At 42.5% G+C, this 12,123-nt stretch overlaps 1 protein-coding gene across 2 annotated transcripts in view; it reads right to left on the minus strand.

Moving 5' to 3' along the window:
- The window catches only part of GPR89B (G protein-coupled receptor 89B), a 19,040-nt gene extending 12,815 nt beyond the window's left edge, over positions 1-6,225 (minus strand). The window contains exons 1-4 of one of the 2 annotated variants that reach the window (XM_065741916.1): positions 6,145-6,225; positions 3,564-3,623; positions 2,722-2,825; positions 598-704 (exon numbers count right to left, since the gene is read on the minus strand). In XM_065741916.1, coding sequence (XP_065597988.1) covers positions 598-704; positions 2,722-2,825; positions 3,564-3,623; positions 6,145-6,186 — 313 coding nt within the window. In that variant the 5' untranslated portion in view covers positions 6,187-6,225. Of the gene's footprint in view, positions 1-597; positions 705-2,721; positions 2,826-3,563; positions 3,624-4,015; positions 4,060-6,144 lie in introns of those variants that run through there. The other variant, XM_065741917.1, reaches the window with a different exon arrangement.
- Positions 6,226-12,123: the final 5,898 nt, after the last annotated feature.

The following is a 12,123-nucleotide window of genomic DNA, read 5'->3' on the forward strand; positions in this document are numbered from 1 at the left end:
CTTTTCTCTAAGGGCTGCACTGTGAATAGGGAAGTACTTAGTCACATCTCTCTTCTGTGATCCTGAACATAACTCTTGGAAACTTCATCTCAATGTCAAAGCTACATGCTTTGGCATTATACTATACTCCCAACCTACATGCCTAAGCTTAACACGTAAGAGTGAAGAATACTGATAACTCAAGGGTAGATCTGTACTAGTACACAGAATAGGCCTCAACCAAATAGTAGTAAGCAAAAAGAAGCAAGGGTAATTTACTGAGTTTCTCTGCCTTGTTTCTTTCACCCCTTAACAGAACAATACAGGCTGGCCAAGGTTTCCAGGACTTGGGTGAAACTTAAAACTCCAAAGGAACAGTAATATTACTCCAAAGCGTTCATCTTTGTTGAAACCCACAAAGAAAAGCTACATCCTGGAGGCCAGGTGAAACAGCTCCTAACCGTTCAAGAAAAAATTAATGTTCAAGCACTAAACACCAGCCAGGGGAAGGAAAAAGATGCAGGGATAGTGATCAGCAGATCTCTTATTTCAAAAAAAGTTATTTCTTATTTGTATGTGTAGTCCCAAATTAGTAGGCCCAATAAACCAAGTACTCACATAATCTGATATTGCTCACAACAAAGTAACCGATGTAGAACGGGACCATGAAGACTAAGATGAGCAAAATGACACACAGGTTCAGCTTCCAGTGAAAATATCGAGAGCTAAAAGAAAGCCAAAAAACAGATCAGCATGCTACATCACAATGAATTGTTACACCAAACACTGGATAATACTGGCCTAGCATATAGCATATTCTGCGTTTTGTTTCATGTACAGCTCATGGATGTGTATTTCAAAACTAACAACAACCTAGAAAATTTATTTTCTCAAGTGCTCTGATTTTTAATATGACAAATGCTGGTTGGAGCACGATTCAGTTAGATTAGATAAATAAGAAGTACAAGTAATATGAGGCTGGACACCACGCATCCCAGGGTTCTGAAGGAAGCAGCTGATGTGGCTGCAAAGCCACTCTCCATCGTATTTGAAAAGTCACGGCTGTCAGCCAAAGTCCACATTGCAACAAGGAAAACATCACTCCCATTTTCAACAAAGGGAGAAAGAAGACCTGCATAACAACAGGCCTCTGAGCTCAGGAAGATCATGGAGAAGATCCTCTGGGAACATATGTTAAGGCACATGCAAGATGTGGAGGTGACCTGAAGCAGTCAGCACGGCTTCACCATGAGCAGATAGTGCTTGACCAATGTGGTGGCCTTCTGTGACAGAGTGACAGCATCAGTGAACAAAGGAAGGGCAACTGACATCGCCCCCTTGGTCTTGTGAAAGGCCTTTGACATGGTAACATACCACATCTTTATAAATTGGAGAGATACAGATCTGAAGATTGGACTATTTGGTAGATAAAGAATTGGCCAGACAGTTGTTGGCAACAGCTCTATGTCCAGATGGAGGTCAATGACAAGCGCTGTCCCCTAGGGGTCTTGAGACCAATGCTCTTCAACAACTTTATCAATGACAGGGACAGTGAGATCAAGCGTATCCAAACTTGCTGAGATTACAACACCAAGCTGAGTAGTGCAGTTAACACAACAAACAGAAGGGACACCATCTAGAGGGACCTGGACACACTTGAGAAGGGGACACATGACAATCTTAATGATGTTTAACAAGACCAATTGCAAAGAGTTGCACTTGGTTCTAGGTAATCCCAGATGCATATATATATACATATGTATGTACGTATGTACACGTGTGTAGACGCACACAATCAGCACTCCTCTGATCAGAAGAGATCAGCCGAATTCAGAAAAGATTAATCCTGGTTGAAATGACTTTTCATACAGCTTTCCAAGGAAAACACATGCCTTATTCCCAATACTGACATATATCCTGCTTGTGTTTTGGGGAAGAAGAACCCCTGAGGATCCATGTCACTTCTTCCTAGCTAATTCAGAGGCAGACATTTTCATTTATGATTTCCAGCCCTTTATTAAAGCTTATAAAAGCATTCTCCTCAGTGATCTCCCTGACTGCAAGTTCTACAGATTAGTAACATACAGTCAAAACTATCAGTATCTTATATCCATTTTGAACTTCTTGCCTTTCAATTCCTTTGACTGCTCTCTTAGACTCACATGATGAAAGACAACAAATAGGAAACCTCTCCATAACCTCTCCATGTTACTGTTCTATCTTCTCCTTCCTGCTGCTTTCTGAAGTAACCACCTTTTAACATCTTCTTTATGTAGGAGTCCTCATCCTATGTCAAGGGAGGGCTTGCCTTTGATTCACAAATACTGTTCTACTACAGAAGTACAGTTTTCACTTCACAACTTGCTTCACATCTTATTCACTGCTTTGACCAGTACTGGAAAACAAGGGCTTATAGTTTTTATAGTCCTTAACATCTGAAAAGAGCTTTTCAGCATGATCTGAAGCTTCACAGCTCTCCCATGGAACTGTTCTTTTAGTTCACAAATGAAAAACTCAAAGACTAAGGCTTTATTTTTAGGCCACACTAACAGCAATTATGGAAGAATCAGGAACTTAAGGCTTTTAGTCTTGTGTTTTGTCATATAAATCCTGCTGCTCAAACACCTCTGTTAAGCTATTAACCGTTTTCTCACATAATTTCCCCAATACAAGTCTAATCTATACATTAAGCTTCTACAGAACACAGTGCATGCTAGCCCTTCAGTCAGCTCCCAAACTCACCTGCTGTTCAGCACTCCCAAAATCTCAAAGATGATGAGCTCAAACATAGTACAAGAGAAGGCAAAAGTCACAGAGAAGATGACCTGGACAACATACTGTCGTACCTGCAATGGAGAAAATAAGACAGAGGTATCAGGCATTTCTGTTTGCAGAATGGCATCCTGATACCCTCAGGTAAAAAATAAATAAATAAAACACATGATACAACTGCACACAACTCCTGCTACAAGGAACCCTGTGTTTCATGCAAAAGAGAAGAAACAACAGCCTGTATTATACTGACTGAATCTATCCAATTTGAGAGAGAAGTCTTACACAGAAGGCAACTTGATTAATGATAGGCAATTGCTAACAGAGTTCCAGGTTCTTGGGTTTGAACTTGGATCGCGCTTAAGCCATCTCCTGCCCAGACTGTACTTCTAATACTCTTCTTGGAATAAAGGAATGCCCCAATCTTTATCCCAACCATTTCTCACAAACAATTCACTCCTCTCAAAATTTAAAGCTGAATTTGATTTTGTCTCCAAAATTCCGCAATTACATGTCAAGCCTACTCAAGGGAAAAGGTTTCTGTTATACCTGCTCCCCCTCCACCTGTTTTTTTTTCCAACGGGTGCCAGTATAGAAACTGCAATGGTCCCAGAAGAATCCATTTCCCCAAATACCTACGAGTCTTTTAAATAAAAGTACAGGGGAAATGAAAAAGAAAGTACACGTACGAAAGCTAAAAATAAAATAAGAGAGCTTAAAGAACAGAAAAAGGACAGAAACAGTTTTAAGAATACTGCAATATCTGGGAGTGATTTTAAGATAAAGAATCATGATGAAAGTCCCCTTCCTACCTCGTAATCCTTGAAGAGCTTGCGCATGAAGAACAGCCACCCAAATCCAAAGAAAAGCACCTGCAAAAGAGATTAAATATCTAGCATTTGTGTCCACTGACTTGCAAAATACGAAGCTGCTTCACTGTTGGCTGTAGGTGAAAGAAATTGAAGGAACAGAACAAGGCCAACGTACCCAAGATATTAAACTTGAAAAGAAGCATGGAGAGGACATTTTGAATATTCAAGAGTAACAGACATAGAAGCCTAGAACTTTATGGAAGATTGAGCAAATATAGCTTTTTTTCCTGTATTCCCAGCTTCTTAGAATAACTCAGTTCCTGCCTGCCAGAATCCTTTACGCTGTTGCTTCTTCTTTCACTCTCCTAATATACAGAATTAAAGCTGTTGGTTTTTTTTTGTTTGTTTGTTTTTACAGCAAACACAGTTACAGACAAATATAAACAATTTACCTGAACCTCTAGGCAATGGTCAAGTGAGCAAAATCCACCCCACAGTGAGAACAGAGCAAATCTGAGAACACCTCAGGAAGCTGAACACGTACAATATGGGGCTGGACACCACGCATCCCAAGAGTCTGAAGGAAGTGGCTGATGTGGCTGCTGTGATTGACAGCAGGTGGCAAAACTGCTTTGAGGAGGACCTCAGACTTCAAAGCAGCTGATAGCAAAAATATAAGAAGAACAAGATATTCCATGAGCCTCCTATTTACAGGCCAGGCTGTAAGTTGAAGTATGAGTCCATTAACAGTGGGGAAGAAGAAAGCAGAGACAGACTTATCAAAAGAAATAAACAAGTAAATCAGAAGAAAGAGATGAGAAGATATTCAGGGACAATAATAACAGAGGAAATTATATATGAAGATTAGATTCCCTTTGTATTAGGGACAGTACAAAAGCACATAAAAATATTATCTTATGTTCACACTCTAAGATACCTCAGGTGAGCATGAGTTTGAGCACTTGACAATTACATACAGTAATTTAAACATCCAACTTCTTACTATTGAAAACAGCTGGAAGACGCAATGCTGCCATCACAAATAAAAGCGATTAGAGTAGAAGTTGGAAATCAAAGCAAATGATGGGAAAGCTTTTGTTCTACAGGAGCTATTTACAGCATCAAAGCTGCATTCAAACCACTGACAGTGAGAAGGCATGTTAGAAACAAAAATCAAATCTATACCAAGCAGGAGGAGATTTTACCTTTAAGAAACTGCCAAAATCTGTCCTAAAAATTGTCAGAGGAACTGCAGTTGTAGATGAAATACTGTGTAAGGTAACCAGCTGCTGTTGAGAGGGGAAAGGTGCCATTTCCTTTGCTCATCCCTCCTCATTACAGAACACAGACTTTAAATCAGCTCTAAAGCTTATCAGATTCCTCTGTGACCCAGATAAACCCATTTATATGGCAGAAAACCAAATATTGGAGAAGGCACGAATAAAAAGTATGACTGTGCAGCCAAGTGGAAGGGGCCAAGAAGGGGCAGAACCTTTCACTTTTAGCAAAAGCAAACAGTTGGACCACCTCTGCAATCAGAGCGGGAAGGAAGAAAGAGTATGCAGATGCTTACTGAATTGGAAGGAGAGAAGTCAGAGACAACACAATGACAAGACAAATTACTGGTTAAGGAGGTTAATGAAGAAAGATGGAGTGTTTCCTCCCACAAAACAAGACAATCTCAAATGTGTTAAGACCACCACCCAGTTTGGAATGACAAAGACAGGATGACACAAGACAAGGTTTAACTGGGTGAATTAAAACCGTCACGGGGTGGTTGAAAGGCGACTCCAAAGGCAGCAGGAAGAAAAAGGGCAAAGGAAGCCCTGAATCACACACATGTCAACACAGAGAGAAGCATTTCAGATAAAACAGCAGTGCCTTCCTGAGATTCCTTAATGTAGGCCATGACAAACTCTGCAGAGCTGTAAACAAGCAAAACACCTCAATGGCACATCAGCACAGAGGCCACGAATTATGAGACCACTTGAAAAACAACAAAGGCCAAGTCAGTACCACCTAGAGCACAGTGAGATGAGCCTTTCTGGTGCTCCCAACAACAAGACCTAAGTTTACAGTAACTTTGCAGCGTTACTAAATAACCCCACTCCCTACAGCCTTTCTCATCGATTTTTTGCTGTGTGTTATATTCTGATAGGACAGCTAGGCGAGGCCAAGGGTCACTGTAACACAATGAAGCAGATCAAAGAGGCAATATAGCCTCAAGCAATAGAAAACGCGCTGCCTAACACTTCCGAACTGGAAATTGGTTGGTTTTATTCCTATCTATTTCCTCCCGAGGAGCAGCAACAGTCGAAGCCTGTTGACACACACACTGACCCACTCGCCCTCCCCACGTCGGACCCAACAACGCAACCGAAACTCAGTAAGGCCGAACACCGCTCCACCGCACCGCGCATGCGCGCCCGCAAGCCCCGCCCACACACCCCGTAGCCCCAGCGGCCGCTTCCGGAGGCGCGGCGTGCCGGCAGCCAGGCCTAGCCGAGCGGCTCATCCCACCCCGCCTCACTCTCCCTAACTCCCGGCATAGCCGGGCCCGCTCCGCGCAACACCAGGCTACCTGGGAGGTGACCATGATGCTGGAATCGATGAGGAAGCTCATGGCGGGCCCCACGCCGCAACCAGCGGCCAGCCCGCGCTCACGCCGCTGGTCGCAGTGCGCAGGCGCAGCGTCCTCCCCTTGGCGGGGCCGGCACGAGGAGCACCGCCCTTCCCGCTCACGGGGCGGCCCCTCACGAGTGCGCCCCGCCCCGCCCTCCGTTCCCCTCAGTGTGTTGTGCTGGAGCGGCTGGGAGCAGCTGTCATGTATTGAAGAGGGGTGCGAGAAGGGAAATGAAAGTTCAAACGGGGTTTCCTGATACCTACCACTGCGAGACTCAGTCCTTCGTGTCATAACCCTGCCCCCGTTTGAACTGAGCGGTGTCTGTATCTTTTTTGCCGTTAAAAATACACCTAACCTTTGCCACTCCTAGCTGTCTGTATTTGGAGTAATAAACCGCATGGGAAGTGAGAGAATAAAGCAGAACTAGTCAGGACTTCAACAAAGCACAAACCTCTTGCTGAGTGAAAATCAGGATCCTTTATTCATTACAACTCATTTCACTAGAAAAACGATTCTACGAGCGGTTGTGTTGAGTCATCGGATTAGTCCCACAGTCTCTTCTGATGGTTTGGCTTTCTATCTTGCTGTCAGTCATCATGTTTTGAAATCTGTCTCCTTGTCTACAGCATTGCACAGACAAAAAACATTCAGTTTTCAAGGGCAAAAGAACTGAGGGAGCAAATTACTGTGTCTGATCCGAGGCCCTCTTTTACAGCTCCTGGTACTGCTGCCAATTAACACAGAGCTGAGATCAGAGCTTCCCTCCCCACTCATTCTTTCTGTGCCTACTGCTATAAACTGATCTTTCATAAAGTGATGAGCCTGCTGAGTTTGGGGGACCTGTGGTGGTTCTGTTCTGCAGCAGTAGCTCTTGGAGCAAGGTAGGTTGGTTGGTTGATTTTCAGAGACAGAAGTTAGATGGGAATCCTGTCAGGATTAAATTGTTCAAAGCCAAATTCTGATATATTGTTTAACCCTGACAACTTGGCTCATGTCAAAAACAAGGAAAAAACGAAATAAAACAAAAGACAGAATTTGGTCATAACTTTTTAAACTTTCTTCACTGCGTGTATTTACAAATAGGCTTGAAACATGCCTGTGCTAAGCTATAAATTACTGATCCCTGATTCTTGCAAGAAACACACAGGGAAAAAGATTGATTCCTGTCGGAAAACCTCAGATCCACCCCTCACCCCCAACCCCAAGGCTTCGTATTCAGGGAAGACAAGAAGTGTGATAAGCAAATGGAAAAAATATTCCATATTGTTCCTCCTGAGGCAGCCACTGGTGTGCATGTGTGGGGAGAAGGGCCCATGGCAGATTCCCAGATGTGACAGGCAAGTGGTTTCACCAGTCACAGTGTAGATGACAGTAGCTGGAGCAGGGAGGCAGCATACGGGGAACAGAGGCTGGTCTGTGCATTGCAGGTTTCTGCTTAGTTCCATCTAATATTCTTGCGCATATTAAAGAGTGAACGTGGGTATTGTATGTTCAGTTCATAGTGAGAACTAGATTAAAGCCTTTAAAGTAAAGTGGAAAGGTGGAGCATACTGAATTAAAAAAGTTTGTTGAGGTAGAATACATTTAGAGATAGCATAGGCTTCCAGAAGGTGCTACAGGGCATATTTTTGAATAATAGGCTTAGCTGGCAGCTGGCCATCCATTTTCATTTCTTTTCTGTCCAGAGTTTTTCATAAGCAGGAGCTCTGAAGCTGGGAGCAATCCGACATCATTCGGATTTCTGAATTTATTTTTAATTTATTTGTGGTGAGTTCTGGGTCTTGATTCTCACTGACAGTAGATTAACTCTTTTGCAGGGTTGTGTATGGCTTTTCTTTGGACTAACGTATGTATTGAGAAATGTACGTGAGCGTTTTTGTCCCAGTAGTTTTTCATACACCTTGGTCGCGTGATTTGAAAAAGAAAAACAAAAAAACAAAAACAAAGTCCAAAAAGTCCTTAGTACATGATATCTCTGGTTTTTGGTTCTGTCAGATAAATCCAGGATCCAGTGCATTAAAGCTAAATGATTTTAAAGTTGATGACCTTCTTAAAAAAACAGCAAAATCAGATGTGGTAATAGGCAAGGTTTAATTCGCTGTTCACGTTGCCTTGCCTTACCCTTGCCATGAGGCATTCAGATTACAGGCTCCTAAGTTTCTCAGCATTGGCCTTTGTCTGCAGCTGCCCTTTAGTTGGGGCACCGAGCTGCCCTCCTGCAGGAACTCTACTCAGTAGCTGCCTGTAGGCTAGAATTTTTTTTCCTGTTCTCTTTTGTTGACCACTGAAACCAATGAAACTATATTTCATTGTTCTGGTCATCTTTCCATCCAGCTCTCCACTGAACATCAGAGAAATTCAATAGGAGCCAACTTTTCTGTTTAGTGTTTCCCCATAAATTCTTCACTGCACTGACATATAAATTTCTTGGTAGGCTTCTCCATGATTTCTCTAAGCATTGTAGCCTTAACTCCTAGAAAAAATAATAAATGGTTTGTTTTGCTTTTACTGTGCTAGGCTGGATCGAGTAAAGCAAAGGCCAACAGCCTTAGTTGGTTGTTTTTTTCTTTTTTTTTTTTTTTGAAATGTTGTCAGAAGCTCTGTAATCACCATTTCTATTCACTTCTGCTTCATCCCAGATCAGCAAGCTTTAAAGTGCAGGGTTTTTTTGTTGACAGAACTTTAAAATGCAGTCCTCTGCATTTTCAGATAGATTTAAAGGCACAGCTGAGACTGAGAGGGAGTTGGAAATACCTAAACCCCTCATATTTCTGTGATTTCTCAGCTGACAAGCTTACTCATAAATTTTAATTTGTAGTGTTATTTCCAAGACAGTTACATAACACATGCTTCTGGCCCCAAGCAGATTTTCTAGATACCAAACATTGGTTGATAGCATTTTATCATCAGGCTCGGTTATAGTGCCTGGTTAGTTGGTGTTGCCAGCTAAGACAATCTAAGTAAGCTTTAACAGAGCACCTCAGAGAGGCAGAAAATGCCCCACATCATCTGTTTCACCACACAGAGGCTTCATTGAGCTTTCAGCCACCCATGGGATACATGGTTGAGGCTGAAATGGACTGGCCAGTCTAACCTCATGCTCAATGCAGAGCCAATATCAAAGTCAAGCCAAGGTTCTCAAAGCTTCACACTCTGAGCCAGTCAGGCTTCACACTCCAAGGATGGAGAGCCCACCATGACTCTGGCCACTTCTTTCACTGCTGAGCCACTCTGAAAGATTGTTTTCGTCTGAATATTTTAGTCAAAACATTCCTCTCTCCTCTCTGGGCTTCAAAATGTCCTACACCCAACTGCTCACAGGAAAATTTGAATTGCCAACAGGGACACAAGTCTTGCCTTTTCTATTGCAATAGTTGTATTCCAACCTAGTCACAAGGAAAGAAATGTGTGCCAGGCTACATCTTGGCAAATTAATATGCATTTTATGTGTGGTTGCTACTCAGCTGTATAATCACAAGTGGTGCTGGCAAAAATCCTTCCCTGAGCCACGTTAAAAAGTGTATCACATGTGGAGAGTAAGAAATGGTAGTACCATTCTGTTTGGGAAAAAAAAATCTCCAATACTTGGACAACTCCCCTGATTTTGGTATGTTTCTCCAGCCCTGGCCCTCAGCAAATCTGGCACCATATGCCATTTTATCACAACAGCCTTAGGCTTATGGGAAGGCTCTGGTCTAGTTCTCATGGATGCTGTTGTCTACTAAACAAAACTGTCCCTATGCTGGGATTACTCTCAGTTGTCGACTTGAAAAGCCATTCTCTATACAAAACAGCAAGCTGCCACTTCTTTTCATCGTGCACCACGGCTGCTCTTTAAATGTAAAACTGCAGAGTCAGTGGTTACTGAGTGGCAGTAGAGCCTGGACTTTCTTCCCTCAGCAAGTAGATTCCATGTTCACACCGACCTGGAGAGCAGAGATCCCTTCAACTCCCTCGTGTCCTACAGGAGAAAGAATCTATGCATCACTGTTTTTCAGCACGAAGAGATTGTTGGCTCTCTCTCACTTACTGGAAATAATCAGTGTAAAGATGTATGTTTTTACATCTACATGGTCATTTTTTGTTTTGTTTTGTTCTTCTATGTGCCATAAGCAATTGTCAGCTCTTCCACAGAGTCTTTTCCACAGAAATTCTGAGAAATTCACATGGAGTTTGCATCGAGTGATTTAAAACAGAAGCCCAGCAATATTGTGCATTATACAACCCTCCCCCAGATGCCTTGAAAAGCCTTTAAAATTGCTCCACCTTTCAAAGAGCTCCACCAACCTTCACCCTCTCTCCAAGAACTAGCTTATTTAAGCATAAACATTGCCACAGAACAGATGCTGGGATGGACAAGAGTGGTCCATGTAACCCCACTGTCACCACAGCTTCAAATGGCCAAACCAAGGCTAGGATGGGGAGAAAGGGCTGGGGAGTCAATTAGGCCCTCTCCACTCATGGCAAATCCACGTCTGCGTTAATGGTGTCAGTGCAATGCAGTATTCAGTTTTTCACACTACTGCCCTTTTGGCCAAGGAGTCATATATTAACCAAGTCTGAAGTTCTGGCAGGAAATAACAAGGATACAATGCATTTCAGCAGTGCTTTTCATCAGATCATTCCTACTTACTTTACAAACAGAATTAAGGAAGCCTCACAACATCCCTGTGAGGTAGGTGGCAATTCTTACACCCATTTTACAGGTGGAAAAAACAGGTACCGAGAGGTAAAGTGATTATCACAGCAAGTCAGAAGCAGAGCTGGAAATAAATCTAAGATCATTATCCTAGGTCCACCGCGCTAGACACTAGAGAACACCAACTCCCACATGCTAATATAAGCTAAGACACTACCTTTCTTTTCTATTTTAACCTCCTTTGGTGAATTTGACACTTGCATCCTAAGCTCCTTGTGGAGAGCCATGTGATCAGTTAATGATTTATTTGCACAGGGGGCCAAGGGAATGCCACACACCCTTACATGATCCAAGCATGGCTCTAATTGTCCAGTGTCCGCTTCCCAAGGTCATTTTTCCTTGTTCTTTACATATGTATTTATACATACATATGTTTTACTTAACTTTTTTTCTTTTAATACACCGAATCCACAGTTCTGAGGCTGTTATTAACTTCACTAGGAATTTCCTGAATAAACGATTAAATCTGTCTCACTGAGGGGGGAATAAAACAAATTTAAATGCTGTCACGTCCATAAATAATCCTTCGCTCGTCTGTAGGGCCTTCCTTCCAAGGACCTCCCATCCTATTACTAACAAAATATATTGAGCCTCACATCACCTCCGTGAGGTAGAAAACGATTCCCAATTGTAACAAGAGGGAAGAATGACTTGCTGGCAGTCCCAGCAGTGATTTCACTGCAGAGATAAGGCTGAATACCATAAAACCTGACTGTTAGTTCCCTGCACAGTTAGCTGAAAGGTGCTGCCTCGATGCCATGGCTCACACTTGGAGGCTTTAGCAGCTTGGCAGAATACTTGAAAACCAGCTTGAAAAAAATCAACAAGCAGTTGACAGGATGCAGGAGGGAAACATTAACTTAATTCATTGTGCACTATCATGACCTGGAGGAAGAAATGAGCTTTCCTGCAGCAGCAGTGAAAGAACAACAGAGCGTCTGTTCAGGATGTTGCATGTACTGTACTCTGCTAAGGACTCCAGTGGAAAAGAATGACATACTCAACATCTTACAACTGAAGACTGGATCGTCTGACATCCACATTACAAACCACGTACCTCTAATTAATAAGCAGTCATCCTTAATTAATCCAATGATCTAATGAAGGTGTGCATGTCAGAGGTGAGGAACGGGGATGGTCATTGAAATACTTTATAAAAGGACTCGTCAAGTATTTGGTAGTAAATGAGGATGGGAGGTGGTTCATCTAGACCAGTACATTGGTACGTGGAAGAGTCA

This window comes from Cyrtonyx montezumae, unplaced genomic scaffold, assembly GCF_038088225.1.
Source record: "Cyrtonyx montezumae isolate F1298 unplaced genomic scaffold, pur_monq_1.0 scaffold_3, whole genome shotgun sequence".
Lineage (NCBI taxonomy): Eukaryota > Metazoa > Chordata > Aves > Galliformes > Odontophoridae > Cyrtonyx > Cyrtonyx montezumae.